Consider the following 15,715-nt stretch of genomic DNA (forward strand, 5'->3'; position numbering starts at 1 on the left):
TGGTACGGACAAGCCAGGGAAATGAAACTCACAATAACGCTACGCACTCGGGCCTTTAATGAACTCTAAACTCGTAAGGGAAAAACCTAAGAGCGAAGGGGAACTTGAAGCTTGGAGAGGAGTGCTGCTTGAAGAGAAGTACTGCTTGGAGGGGAGAGCTGCTTGAAGAGGAGTACTATTTGGAGAGGAGAGGTGCTTGATGAGGAGTACTGCTTGGAGAGGAGAGCTGCTTGAAAATTGTGTTCTGTTCTGTTTAATTTGGGAGTTAAGCTCCCACGGGCTTTGGTTTTGAGCCCGTTTGGTGGGTGATCTGACTTATGAGTGTGTGTGGGCCCAACCACACACACTCATACATTCACAAGATGTGCATACGTATATGAAATACGTCGTGTCCTGGAGTGAACTTACAACTTGCAAGGTAAGACCACCCGCTTGCGCGAGATCGGTTTTTGTGGGAGGGGAAGAATGTCTGTAAGAAAATGAAAAGATAGTAGTGTATAAAAGAGGGCTATTGCCACCGGGCGATTAAGCGAGCGATCAGGGGCTGTTGGTGGTCGTAGCTTGGGAGAAATGGACAGGGAACTCGGACGGCGGCGCCGACGCCGGGATTACAATCACCAAAAGTTCAGAAAATGGTAGGAGGCGTAGTAGTAGAGAAAGGTGGAAAAACGGAAAAATCTTTAGTGGGAGGTAAACTGAAATGAGAAGATGTAGTATAAGAGAAAGTTAGAAAGGAAGCGAATTTTAGTCGAAGAAAAAGTATGTGTAGATGTTTGTGCGTGGGTCGTGGCTATGTTCGTGAGAGGTGTGTGTATGTATCTTACGGGAAGTGAGTAGAGTTCACTTCCCGCGTGTAGAGCGCGTTCCTGTTTAACCCCAGGTAAGGCCTGAGCTTTTTCCTGCTTTTCCCCAGGTTGGGTTTGAGAGTCGGTAGAGTTGATCCAGTGGCGGTGCGAGGGGGAGAGGGCAGGCGGGCGGGTGTTGTATTATCTTTCTCCTTCCAATCACAACTCTGAAAGCAGAGAATTACGTGACTGGGAATTGTGTGTAATTGTCAAAAGTGTGAACCCGCTCGCCAGCGTCAGCGAAGAAACCAGCGCGTGGGTGCGGGCCAGTTGGACAGAGGCTTCCCAATTCCTCTCCATCGACCAGCCGGCGATCAGATGAGGGTTCTGATTAAGAGTTGGGTTGGGTCTCTGCTAAGCCAGCGAGCAAGTGTGCGTGTGCCTCTTTTCTTCCAAGCACTACTCTGAAAACAGAGAATTACGTGACTTGGGAAATGTGTGTATTTGTCTTGGTGTAAACCCGCCTACCGACGTCAACGAAGAGGACGGCCTGTGCCAAACCGGCAGCAGCAAAGGAGATATATCTCCTCGCCACCACCGGCCGGCGAAGATTCCCAGGCGTTTGTTGAGTGAACTTCCTGATTCTGATTTGCTAGGTAAGATCACCCGCTTGCGTGGGATCGGTTTTTGTGGGAGGGGCTCGGGAGAAATGGACAAGGAACTCGGACGGCGGCGCCGACGGCGGGATTAAAATCACCAGAAGTTCAGAATATGGTAAGAGGCGTAGTAGAGAAAGGTGGAAAAAACGGAAAAATCTTTAGTGGGAGGTAAACTGAAATGAGAAGATGTAGTATAAGAGAAAGTTAGAAAGGAAGCGAATTTTAGTCGAAGAAAAAGTAAGTGTAGATGTTTGTGCGTGAGTCGTGGCTATGTTCGTGAGAGGTGTGTGTATGTATCTTACAGGAAGTGAGTAGAGTTTACTTCCCGCGTGTAGAGCGCGTTCCTGTTTAGCCCCAGGTAAGGCCCGAGCTTTTCCTGCTTTTCCCCAGGTTGGATTTGAGAGTTGTTTGTGTATGCTTACAGCCCGTCTCGGCTAGGTTCCCCTCCTTATTAAGGAGATTGGTGAGGTACCCGGCGAACTTTCCGTGCTCCTGATTGGTCAGTTCAGTCCTTGCTGACTACGCTTGCCAACTATGACCAGTATATAAGCCTCGCTCGAGATGTGTGACGGCCAGTCTGGTTTTGACCAGCGGCGCGTCACCACACCAAATCCCATGCGATAGTACTAATCAGTTCACACTGTACATGTTAATATCTCTGCAGCAATAAAAAATTAGATGAACTAGCTCGATTTCTTGATCGAACTGCCAACCTACTCTCGTTTTCCCAATGGGGTTCCTCTTCATTCTTTTTCTTCTTGTTCTTATTTTTTTTTTTTTGTGACTATGACACTCGTGTTACATTATGTGCGTATAGAGCCTACTTATCAAATATTTGTTGAACATTATTCTATCATTCTAACTCACAAGAAAAATATTTCTTTTAGTGGAGTAGAACTCTTGCTGTTATTTTCTACATTCTCCTTGAAAAATATTAGCAGTAGGAGATGAGGCGATAGGTGGAGTAGAGGGGAGGTTTGGGATGTCAAGTAAGAGCTCTAGTGTAGAAAAGATGTCAAAGATGTGGTTGGAAAGGGAGTTAATGTTAGCAAATAATTTTTTTAAGTAGAGAGGGAACCTAGGTATCCGAAGGAAAGGGTGGTTGATAGGATTGGAAGATTTCTGGGTGTTTTCGTAATTTAGTAGAAGGAATTTTGAGTGTAGGAAAAGGAGTGGGGTCGACAAGTGCTAAGGATAAACAAATCAAACGAGAAGGAAAATTTTGATAGAAGTGTGGGAGGTGGTGAGGGATTGGGTATAAGGGGTAGAAGAAGAAGGGGTAAGTTTCAAGGAGGAAGTGATGAAGTGCAAAGAGATTGTATGTAGGATGAGAGGGAACAAAAAAGCCGGCAAATGGTGGGATGTAGAGGTAAAGACAGTGATGGAAGAGGATAAGAGAGCTTATGAGAACTGGTTACAACTTACAGTCCTCGTCTCGCATTCTTCTCGTGGGGTTTGCAGCATCTACACGTTATCATAACGCCATTTACGCAGATATTGAGCACTGCAGGAGTTAGTACTGATCGTTGTGGGATTCTGCTAATCACTGCCTTCCATCCTGTCGTCTTATTTTTCACTGCTGTCCTCATGTACTTACCCACCTCTTGCAGCACATCGACCACTCTCGAATAAAACTTTAAGAAGTTTGACACATGATCTTCCAGATGTGCAACCAAAATGATTGTCCATAAAAAAATTCATATCTTCAAGGTGCTTCACTTTCCGAACTTTTACAATTCCCTCTTATAATTTTAGTCATGCTGGTCAGGAACATCAAGAACATCGGTCTATAGTTCACTGGTAACTCTACTTCCTCCTTTACAGATTTATATCACATTTACCCTCTTCCTACGGCACGTATCCATTTTGAGAACATATCGGCCTCTGTGACGACTCTCGCGTCCAATATTTTTTCCGAAGATATCAAAATGTCTTTCGCCTTGTCTACATACTCCGAATCACTATTATTGGACGCATTTTACTTTATATTATCACCCTTCTTAGTGAAAAGAGACTGGAACGTTTGCTCATTATTTTAGTTTGAGTTTATGGTTCCTAAGAAACTTCACCATCCACTGTTAGCTTGAAGATTTCTTCCTTATGTTTCAATCTAACACTAACTTTGAGAAACGTTTTGGCTCATTCTTATATATCAATGATACCAATTACAGAGTTCCTCTCCACCTCTCTTCGGGATCTTGCGTAATAATTCCTAGATGCAATAGGAAATTTAAATATAGTATTCACCGAAAACCAACCAATGTCAACGCGTATATACATTACTATTCTGCCCACCATAATAGAATTAAACAGTCAGCATTTTCTTCCATATTCCTTCGCGGCTTGCGCATCTGCAGGCCAGAATTTGTGGATGACGAAATGAGCAAAATTTATGACATCGGAACACAGTTGAGATATCCCAAATTCTTTTTGGACAAATGTTAAAAAAAAAGGACATTCTATAAAGGTGAACCAAAACAAAAGTTAAAAAAAAAAAAAAATTACTTCTACTTCTTTTTAATGAAAATCTTATAGAGATTCCCAATACTTAAAAATAACTGAATACCGAACGTTTTCGTCTATTCAAGACAGCATCAGGGTACATCATCAGGGAACCCTGATGATGTCTTGATTAGACGAAAACGTTCGGTATTAATTTCTTTTATAGTGGTTTCTGCAAGTATTGTTGTCACGTGCGCTTAGTGATTTGTTTTGCATACATATATATAAATATATATATATATATATATATATATATATATATACATATATATTTTTATCAACCACAATTCACTTTAATTCTAAGCCATCAACATCGAGAGACACGTAGAGGCTAACATGCAGAAAATGGAACGTTTCAGTTTCTGCATGTTGGCCTTCTCGAGTCTCTCGATGTTGATGGCTTAGAATTAAAGTGAATTGTGATTGATAAGAATATATATCTGTTCAGTGGGACCCATTCAGGAAAAGAAAAGAAAGTCCGAAGAGCAGAAGAAAGGCTTATACAATTACAAGATGGTCACCACCTGTTCTACTATAGAGGTAAGGACAAAGAAAGATCTAGTGGTGTAGGATTCTTGATCAACCGATAAGTTGCTGGTAACGTAGTCAAGTTCAGTAGTTTATCAGACAGGGTAGTTTGGATTGTGATTAGGCTATGTAAAAGGTATATTCTAAAAATAGTTTAGGTTTATGCACTAACTTCACAGAGTTCAGACGATGAAATTTAATCATTCTATGATGATTTAAGTCAGGTAATGGATCAAGAAAAAAGTAAGTATACGTTGGTAATAGGCGACTTCAATGCTAAAGTTGGGAAGATGGGAGATGAGTTGTGCATTGGGAAGTTTGAAGTAAGTGAAAGAAATGAGAGGCGAAATGTTAGTCAATTTTGCAGAGAACTACAACATGAGGATAATGTTCACTTTTTTCCGAAAGTGCGTAGGTCGTAAATGGACCTGGAGAAGTCCAAATGGAACAACAAAGAACGAAGTAGACTTCATATTAGGAGATGAGAGCAAGAGCGTTAGCAATGTTACGGTCATAAATAAAGTCAACATAGGTAGTGACTATAGAATGGTAGGTCGCACGGCTAAATTCAATTTCAGAGCCGAGAGAAATTAACTAGTTTTAAAAAAGAAAATAAACTTTACAAAGGTTATAGATAATAAGAGGGAATTTCAGTTAGAAATCAAAAATAGATTCGAAGCTCTAAGAACTAACGAGGACACCGTCGAAGATATGAATTTGAATTTAGTGAATATCATTAGGGAATCGGCAGAGAAATTAGGAAGTACAAAAAGTATTAGAGAAAACAAATATTCCAAAGATATAAATGACCTAATTAAAAGGAGGACAATGCAGATTAAAAGCAGGAGAGACGAAATAGAAAGAGTAGAACTAAACAAGCTTATCAACAAAAGGTACAAATCAGAGAATAGAAAGAAAAACATGGATGAAATAGAGGAAACTATTCGGAAAAGCAATAGTATTAAAGGGACCGAGAGCAGACATGCTTTAGGAAGACAGCAAATGATATGTTTGAAAGATAGAAATGGAGAAATCATTAAATGCAGAGACAGAATGGTAAAAAGAGTAGAAGGACTTTACCAAGACCGTAGTTGAGTCAGTAAATTAATCTGTAGACGTTGGTAATGTACCAGAGATTACAAAGGAAGAAGTAGAATTTGCTCTAAATATATGAAACGAGGAAAAGCACCTGGGGAAGATGGTATATCGATAGATCTGTTGAAAGACGCAGGGAAAGAAGTTCATATTAAGTTAGCTCAGTTGTACACCCAGTACTTACGCCAGGAAAACGTTCCTGAATCGTGGTGCAATGCATTCATTCATAAGGGTAATACATAAGTCAGTATCATTCGTTCTAAAAGCCAATAAATACTATGTAACGTTTGGGAAATAACAATTCGTTACACTTAACAAGTCGCAATAATATAATTGCTGCTTTGAGTTTCATTGACTGGAATCTAGCAGTTCCACAGTGGTTAGTAAAGGTCTTTAGGCACTCTCATAGATTTCTCTTGGAATAAACTCTTGAATGTTGTCTCTATTGTATTAATATGGGTCCGTTTCAACATCGCCGACCAGAACTAGTAGTAGCATGAGAGAAACAGTCGCCGCTTGTCAGCTCTCCTTGCACGAGAAAAAGTAAGGGAACTGGTTGAAGCTGATAATCTGATATCTTGAGGCCAATCCGGAAAATGAACACTGGTTCCACCGGGCTGCATCTTCAAATAGAGGTATTGCTAAGTTTCGAAGATGGGTGGTGGGGACATGATCTTCTCCGAAGTCTATCTTGCAGGACTATACTAGAAGGGGTTCATTATTGGTCCATAAAAAAGAAAAAGAAAAAAAAAACAGGTAAATCGTTATCTAAGATTAAATAAATAAATAAATAAAATTAAATAAATAAAAAAACGAGAATAGGTAATGAATATGAGAATTATCAATTTGGTGGTGAATTCATAATAGGTAATGGCTTGCAAGTAGGAGACACAGGTTGAATTTGAATTCGATTTATTCAGTTATAGTAACGTACAAAAACAATCTACCACAAATTCTACACAAGATATTTTTAAATCCACCAGAAAACAAGTGATTTGAAAATGTATATTATTCTGACAGGTAAACCATTGGAATTTTTGGTGTACTGTATTAAAAGTTTACATGGTCTTCATAACCACTGAACATTTCTTAATAAATACTACACACATATCACCCTTTTAAGAGAACTACATTGTCCAGAAACACTGAACTTGGAAAATCTGGTTTCCCTCAGCTGTATGTTTCATGTGTGGGTCTGTTGGTCCATGTCCCGTTCCCGTTGCGTTGCGGCTGGACTATGGTTGGAAGAAACTAATGCACTTCCAACCACTAAGAAGGTTCAATTCCTACTTCGCATAGTTGACAAGATCCAGTTCAAGTAGTATTTTACGTTCGTATAGAGGCCTTGGCCACCTTCACTACCGCAGGCCAGTGGACCTGAGCTAGTGACGCCAATGACAAAGTGTTGGCTGCCACCCCTATTGGTGAGCATAATGGGCCCGCCCGAGTCTCCTCTACATGTATCTTGTCCGAGTTCGCCGCCGGCGCAGATGACCATGTTTTGATCAGGGTAGACCGATTTCCGTTCTCTACAGTCTTGCAGTTCATGGATTCTCAGTAGTACCTTCTGCAGTACGTCGGCTCGTCTATTCACTAAGAACTCTGAAAATATATATGAACTATAAAACCAGTAAAGACATGAACTGCAAAACTATTGGCCCTTCTCTGTTTTACATCTAGGACATTCACATACACGGATATATGAAATTCATCAAGTTCAAACAATTATTCGACAAGTTGAAATGTAGCCCCATGCTGACATTATATCACAATTTCATTCCATTAAGAAAGAGAAAAAGAATTTGTTTAACCTAACTCGTTTTCGTATTATCAAAGATTGGATCAAATCTTCACAAAGAGATCTATGAGTCTGGCCGGTGACTGTAGCCAGGTTTCTGGGGCCGAGTGAAGTCGTTTCAGAAACGTAATTATTCAGTAAACTAACAGAATAACTTTAGGAAAGATTCAGTTGAAAAAGTAGGGTGTTACTGTGTTTGCCTTAAAGAATCTTGAGACTGCCACTAATAATGCGTGCGATCGCCTTGCAGAACTTTATCCCCCTCGCTGTATGTTTTACAAAACTATTTCTATTCGTATGAGCTTGGTGAAACCTAAAGCTTATTAGCTGAAGAACAGAGTTTCTTGTTTAGTTTATAATATGTATAAAAAAAATAGGCTTATAATGCTAACAATTCCTATTCAAACCCTTTTTCCTATTTTATTATTACTTTTTTTTTTTTTTACAATATTTCTAAAGATTTTTATGGGGTTTGCGTGTGATGATCAGTATCAATTTAGCAATGTACGTTTCTCGTTGAAAGTATAAGAAACATACAATAACACTTAAAGTTTTATTTAATTTCTATATAGCAGAAAGGAATACTTGGTTCATGATCATTGCCAACGGCTGTTTTTCAGATATATGTTCATCAGACTTGGTTCTGAATTTTCACATAGTGTATCTCCATGCACTGTACTTATCAGGGTTCAATTTCACGAACAAGTTTTCAGACTGTTAAAGTCGCACTGGTCGTTATTTTGAGGACAGAGACGGTGGCCAAAGGTCCTGAAGACTTCTGGTACCCTAGTCTGTTGTGCGCTGTTGCCAAACATCCTGCCTTGCAACCAACCCTTCTTTTTGTTGTTGATGACACAGCGAGGATTCCGGTCTACTCTTAGATGACATGTTTCCCATATAATCATGACTACAATGAAAAGTGCATTAAACTCAACACTTTTTTTTCTGAAATATGGAGCCTTGGAGTTCTTTACTGAAGAAGAGTGGACTGAACTTATCCTCAATTCAAATCGGTTCGTTCCTTGATGATGACATCAAGAGATATCACATCGCTCCCTCTATTTCCATTTCAGTTATGCACTCCAATTATCTCCTTACTTTTGTTCCATAGTGATAACCTCAAGAGATACTGTATCACGTTGCTCCTAAATATTTCCATTTCAGTAATGTTTGCGGCCTGCACTCCGATTTCCTTACTTTTCATATTTTTTATTGTGTGTAATGTTTTTTCCTCCTGTGGGTACCAACGATCGCAATTTCATTTCTGTCGTTTCTCCTGTCGACTCATTCCTGCCCCAAATATCCTTTCCGGAGTAGGCTCTTTCGACATTGCTGACTGAGAATCTGAGGCAGTGCTTCTCTGATTTTCTGTGGAATGACAATTACTGTCGTACTTGAGATCCCTCAGTAGCTGTAGAATGACAACAATCATTTCAGGTATGTAATCACTCCCTCGAAACTCTTGAGAACCATAAACCACTCACTTCTGTCCCGAATGATGCAAAACATATCCTTCGCCAACTCAAGCATTCTTATATCAGTTAGAAATGTCAAAATCTCGAGGCTTTTAATTCCTCTTAAGATTTGTGACTTCTAGAAAACTGTCGTCTATAACTCTTTTCTTCTTCAGCGAAGGCACTATTATTTCTCTTTACTTGAAAAAGATTAAATATTTGCCAAAATCTGTCAAAACTCTTGCTGTGTGTTCCTAACTACCTTGCGTGCGTCTGATGATACTGTGCCTAAAGAGCACGCGCGCGCGCGCACACACACACACACACACACATACATATGCACATACACACACACGCACACATACACACACACATATACACATACACACATACACGCACACACACATATACTCATACACTCACGCACACATATACATACACAAACTCACATGGGGCCCTGAATGGTGTGTAAATAGATGAAGATCTGAATATACTGGAAAAAAAAATAGCAAAGAAATCGTCCTTACCAGTGGATGTCGACCCCCAGCCAATAGCAGTGCCATATTTATCCCTGATATCAATGTCGAAATTGATGGGCAAGCAGATCGGGCTTACGTAGTCTGAAAAAGAAAAAAAAAAACGAATAGAAGTTAGTCAGAGAAGATCACGGAGAGCAATCGTCAGTTGTCTTAGCTCTATGTGACGAAGTGGACGAGTGTGGGGGAGGGTTTGGAGTCGAAGTGAGACGACCACTTTTTTTATTTATTGTATTTTTTTTCCAAACTCGTCGGTCGCTCAAATTCGACCACCAAAAGACGCACATCCATACCCATTAGGAACGCACGTTTCGATTCACGAATTTGATGGCCAGTGGCGGCGGCGGTGCGTGGCGGTGTGACGCAGTGTACACAAGCCCAACATCCCCCCCTCCCCCCACACACACACGCTGTGTTCTCCAGAGACACAACGACTGTAGCTCCCTGGAATTCTGCGCGTGTCTCTACGTTAAGCCATGATTTCCAGAGGACCGAGTATTGGTTAAACTTACAAAGGTCGAGGGTGGCTGGTCTCTCGAGTCGCAGAAGGGCGATGTCGTTGCATTGGGGGCAAGACCGCTGGTAGTCCGGGTGAATGATGAACTCAGCTCTGATGTTCTGTGCTGGCGGGGCGCACTCTTTGGTGACGCGGTCGCAGTCTTGGGACTTGCTAACGGTGTGCTCCCCCAGGCGAACGTACTCTCTGAAAAAACAAAACAAAAAACGCAAAGTTCACGGGGAGTTCTATTGCATGGGGATGGGGGCAAGATAGAATTTCAGGTAAAGGCTTTTATAAAGAATGATGATGAAAGGATTGGTGGTGGAAGTGGTGCTGATAATGGTGTAGGTGGTGGTGGTGATGGTGGAGAAGGTGGAGGAAGAAAAGGAACGGACAAAGGGAAAGGAGAAAGAGGGAGTAAGAGGAACAGGTGAGTAAGGAGAAGTAAGAGAAGGGTGATGTGGAGGGTGAGGGGGGACAAACGTTGAAGGAGGAGAAGAGAGGAGGAGAAGAGAGGAGGAGGATGATGATGAGAGGGGGTGAGTAGGGGAGGAAGAATAGGAAGGAGGAGGAGGAGGGGGAAGAGGAGGAGGAATGAGGAGAGGGATGATGATGTTGAAGAGAAGGCGAACGGGGAGAGGAGTAGGTGGTGGAAGATGATGAGAAGGAGAATGAAGAAGAGAAGGAAGACAAAAGGATGATAATGAGGAGGAGGGGAGGAAGAGGAGGAAGGAGGAGGAGGGGAGGAAGAGGAAGAGGAGGAGGAGGAAGAGGAGGGGAGGAGGAGGAGGGGAGAAGGAGGAAGATGAGGAGGGGAGGATGATGATGAAAAGAAGGCGAACGGGGAGAGGAGTAGGAGGAGGAAGAGGAAGGGGAAGAAGAGGGGGAAGATGAGGAACAGGAGGATGAAGAGGAGGGGGAGATGAGGATCAGGAGGATGAAGAGGAGGGGGGAAGATGAGGATCAGGAGGATGAAGAGAAGGGGGGAAGATGATGAGGAGAAATAGGAAGACGAGAAGAAAGAGGAAAGGATGATAATGAGGAGGAAGAGGAGGAGAAGAGGACTGAGCGCGAATGATAAGGAGCAAGAGGAGGAGGGGAGGAATATGGGAGCCAAGAAATATGTTTCGCATAGACCATTTTATTCGTAAAGATTGGAAAATGTACGAATATAACATTTGTGTTAATTCGTAATCTTCATTAGTGAATTGCAGCTACAAGGCTGAAATCGAAATATCAAACCAAGGACCTTTGTTAATCTATTTATTTATCTATTTGGAGTGAGGCAGTTCTGGGAGCGGTGAACAACTGGACTAAAGCAGGTTAGGGATGAGGAAAAAATAGATAGGGAAGACAAGGATGGAGCTAACACAAGACAATTAATCTCTGGTTAACATTATCTTGTTAAACCACTATGCTAGAATGACGGGCGTTACATATATTTTTCTGGCTAACACCGGGCTATTTTCTTCATATGTGAGCATCGTCGGAAAGCAAAGGTTTCTGGGTTTGGTTGATAAAGTCATCCGGCTTTTGTTAAAACATACTGTAAACCTATGAGCTGCCTTGCAAAAATAACAACGAAATTGATATACCACGTCATCACGAGTGTCAACAAGCACAACAACAAAGAGGGGTATGGGACGTTAAAGTGAGTTCGAGTGCAGAGTATAGAGAGCGTCACTGTAACTTCTATGGGCTAAACAATAGCCATTGAAGCACGGTCTCTGTGTAGGGAAACTTTTTCTCTTTGAAAAGAATCGGTTGGAGCAACACTCGAGCATTCAACTTAACCACTTTTGTTAATAAATATGCCTACATAAATACTGAGTGGAACTATAAATATATAAGTAAATAAATTAATAGAATAGATTAATAAATACGTAGATAAATAAACATATGATAAATAAACGAATAACAACTCAATAAGTGAATAATTAAAAGTGCTACGTACAGCTGGATCAACGGTGATTGACAATGGGCTGCAGTCAGGACATAGCGGGCATCGATTAAAGTTCCACCGCAGAAGAAGTTTGTGTTGCCACTCCGGTCTGTAATATTATAGAAAGTGAGTCAGTATATTAAAACATTTACATGTATAAATTGAACACACACACACACACACACTTTCGTCGGATGGACGGCGAAGATTGGAGTTCTGAAGAAAAAGTGAATTTTTCGTGGATCTCAACGCAAAGGAAGTACCTTATTGTATTTACAGGGAATGAGAAAGCTCGTGGTGTAGTGGGAAAGTGAGGAAAAAGGAGAAGGGGAGGGATTACTGAGGGAAATGGAAGGAAATGAGGAAGGTGAGGACTTGGTCCAGGAGGCCAGGCGTCTTCAAAACAAGAGAAGGACCGATGATTTTGGTGAAGGGATTAACTAAAACGTAAAGATTAGAAATATAGATAAGAGCAGCACAATGGAAGGTGAGGATAATAATTTCCAGGGATTTAATGAGGGGGGGGGGCGGATACCAATCTCCCCCGATTAGCAAGACTAGAGGAAAAACTTGAACAAATGACCGAACATTGGGAGAATAGGTTCGGTAACATAGCAAAGATTGCGCAGAGAGTTGAAAAATTGGAAGAACTAGAGAAGGCGAACAAAAACTTAACTAAAGAAATAGAAGAATTAAAAAGACAGTTAAAAGAAGTAAAATAGGAGAATGAAGACTTAAAGAAGAAGAATAAAGACAATCAAGAGGCCATAGCAAAATAAGCACAGGGTTGGAAAAAATCTAAGAAAACAGTAAAGTTGCATTTACTGACATAATTAAACAGCAAATGAAAGAACAAACTGAAGACTCAGTTATTAAAGTGATGAGACAGAAGGAGAATATAGTAAGAGACTTAGCAGATAAAAAGAAATGTATAATTATATTGAAGAGAAGAGAATGAAACATAACCTAAATAGAACCACAAGAATCAATGAGAAAAAAGAAAAAGTAAGTAGTTTACTACAATTAGTTCAGGAAGATGAACCTGAAACCATGAAACAAATTGAAGAGATGTTTAGGCTCGGAAAGTATAGTACAGATAAGGCCAGACCAATTAAGATTAAATTCAGCTCACAAACGACGGCAGAGAATATCTTAGCAAAAACAGGGAAGCTAGCAGCAAGTGAACAATATAAAAAGGTATGGATAAAAAGAGAAATTATTAAAGAGGAAAGAGAGGAGGAAAAATGAAAAGACATGAAGCTAAGGAAAAAAACGAGAACAGAACAGAATCAGAAAAAGAGAAATTCTATTGGAGAGTAGTGAATATGAAAGTAAGGAAATACGACATACTACAGAAAAACAAAAGGGAAACAGAGAATACAACAGAAGTGGCTGAAAACTAAGAGTGTCTTACACAAATGTAGATGGATTGATAACAGGATTGAATGAGCTGAATGATTATCTAAAGGAAAAAGAACCGGACATAATGGGAATTGTAGAAACGAAATTAAAAGGTCCACTACCACCCAACAGTGTAGGACATGATGCATATAATTATTGGATTAGAAACAGAGAGACAAAACTTGAGCTACAGACATTAGAGCAAAGAAGAGAGAGAGGAGACTTGATAACTATTTATAGAATCATGAAAGGCATAGAAACTACTGACAGAGAGGATCTAATAAAGTGGGATAGTAGAGATACAAGAGGACACGGAAAGAAAATCAAGAAAGACAGTTACAGAAGAGACCTAAAAAAGAACAGCTTTCCCCACAGGGTAATAGACGTTTGGAACAAGTTAGATGAGAATGTGGTGTGTGAAAAAACGATACACGAATTTAAAAACAGTCTAGATAAAACGATATATGAAGACGGGACACCACGAGCATAGCTCCCCTTCCCATAAAATACAACTAGGTAAAATACACATGACTCGCATGGCGCAGTGGTCAGAGTTCCCGGCTGCCACTACGGCAGTTCGGGTTCGAATCCCGCCCAGGGCTGAAATAATTTCAGTATTGCTGTGCTGTGAGTCGTTACTCCAACTCTCGTGGGTGGGGAGTTGGGTGTGTGTGTGCGTGTAAGGTAACAGCATTACCCATAGATCGGTTATAAATGAGCTCTGAGCTCTCTTTCGGGATGGAAATAGCTGTCGATCACAAGTCCAACCCGTGATCCAAGACCATGGTGAATCACACTCACACACACACATACATATATCTCTGTCTAATATCATTGTTCTTTATCAATTCTGACGGGTAAGAGAAATGTTATATTTTGTGTTGCAATGACTCTTTATGGTTCTGTTTTGTAAGTGGCATGGTAACTGTCTCAAAAATCTTATCCTCGTCATTCCGATGTATGAATGAGGCTCACAGTCCTCGTTGACGCAGTCATGTCCGTAGATCTTTTATTGTTATCTCATTTTCCTTCCTTTTAGGCGATATTGGCTTGTTTGGAAGGGCGATCTCTTAGTAAGAGCTGTGACGTCTTACTGTGCTTGTAATACGTGGTAAGTGGTAATAGCTTTGACGTTCTTTGTGATGATATCTTGAATGATTCTTTCATCGGTTTCTGTAGAAGTATAAATTCCGTATTGAAAGGTGACATTTTCTTGAATTTGTGGAGGGGTGGATTTATTGGAAGAGCACTTGTTGACTGCATACTGTAATGCTTCGTTGATGAAACTATTGTCGTACCCCTTGTTAATTAAGACTTGGATTAGGCTTTCTAATTCCATGTGTGTGTCTTTCCAGGCAGAACAGAGTGACATGGTGCAAAGTATTTTTGGTCTACGAGTACACGGAAGTAGCGAACTTATTGTTGTGGTTGGTTACAAGGACGTCAAGGAAGGGTAAACGGCCATATGCCATCTATCTACCAGTTTTTTGTTTTGTTTTTTATCTGAGTACACTAACACACACATACACACACACACATCTCTCGCGCGCGCGCGTGTGTGTGGGTGAGTGTGTGTATGTATGTGTGAGTGTGTGTGAGTGTGTGAGTGTGTGTGAGAGTGTGTGAGTGTGTGTGTGTGTGTGTGTGTGTGTGTGTGTGAGAGTGTGTGTGAGTGTGTGTGTGTGTGTGTGTGTGTGTGTGTGTGTGAGTGTGTGTGAGAGTGTGTGAGTGTGTGTGTAAGTATATGAGAGTGTGTGAGTGTGTGTGAGAGAGTGTGTGAGTGTGTGTGAGAGAGTGTGTGCGTGCGTGTGAGAGAGAGTGTGTGCGTGTGTGTGAGAGTGTGTGTGAGAGAGTGTGTGAGTGTGTGTGAGTGGTTGTGAGAGAGATTGTGTAAGTGTGTGTGAGAGAGTGTGTGAGTGTGTGTGAGAGAGTGTGTGTGAGAGAGAGTGTGTGAGTGTGTGTGTGAGTGTGTGTTTGAGAGAACGTGTGTGAGAGAGAGTGTGTGAGAGAGCGTGTGAGTGAGAGTGTGTGTGTGAGAGAGAGAGTGTGTGAGTGTGTGTGAGAGAGTGTGTAATTGTGTGTGAGAGAGAGTGTGTGAGTGTGTGTGTGTGTGAGTGTGTGTGTGAGAGAGAGAGTGTGTGTGAGAGTGAGTGAGTGTGTGTGAGAGTGTGTGAGTGCGTGTGAGTGCGTGTCAGAGAGAGTGAGTGTGCGAGTGCGTGTAAGAGAGAGTGTGTGAGTGAGTGTGTGAGTGCGTGTAAGAGTGTGAGTGCGTGTGAGAGAGAGTGTGTGAGTGCGTGTGAGAGAGGGTGTGTGAGAGATTGTGAAAGAGAGTGAGATTTTTTCTGGGCGCACAGGAGAGTGTGTGTGCGGCCCAAAGTTGTTCCTCAGATGTGGGTGACACTTAACCAAAGCCGAGTTCAGGACTCACCTCTTCCGAAGAGCAACGCGGCCCAGGGCCATTCTCCGATCTTGGCGTTCTCGCCCCCCACGATCTTGTCAAAGGTTCCTGACACTCC

General features: G+C 41.3%; 1 protein-coding gene across 3 annotated transcripts in view; it reads right to left on the reverse strand.

The window, feature by feature from the left end:
* Positions 1-6,464: 6,464 nt before the first annotated feature.
* LOC143036812 (phenoloxidase-activating factor 3-like) overlaps positions 6,465-15,715 on the reverse strand; it is a 16,617-nt gene continuing 7,366 nt past the window's right edge. For all 3 annotated transcript variants that reach the window (XM_076204598.1, XM_076204597.1, XM_076204599.1), the window contains exons 4-8: positions 15,628-15,715; positions 11,811-11,907; positions 9,870-10,060; positions 9,349-9,441; positions 6,465-7,171 (exon numbers count right to left, since the gene is read on the reverse strand). The exon at positions 15,628-15,715 is cut by the window's right edge. In XM_076204598.1, the coding sequence (XP_076060713.1) occupies positions 6,849-7,171; positions 9,349-9,441; positions 9,870-10,060; positions 11,811-11,907; positions 15,628-15,715 (792 nt within the window). In that variant the 3' untranslated portion in view covers positions 6,465-6,848. The remainder of the gene's footprint in view (positions 7,172-9,348; positions 9,442-9,869; positions 10,061-11,810; positions 11,908-15,627) is intronic.

The sequence above is a fragment of the Oratosquilla oratoria genome, chromosome 21, assembly GCF_046742065.1.
Source record: "Oratosquilla oratoria isolate Oo_2021 chromosome 21, ASM4674206v1, whole genome shotgun sequence".
Taxonomy (NCBI): Eukaryota; Metazoa; Arthropoda; class Malacostraca; order Stomatopoda; family Squillidae; genus Oratosquilla; species Oratosquilla oratoria.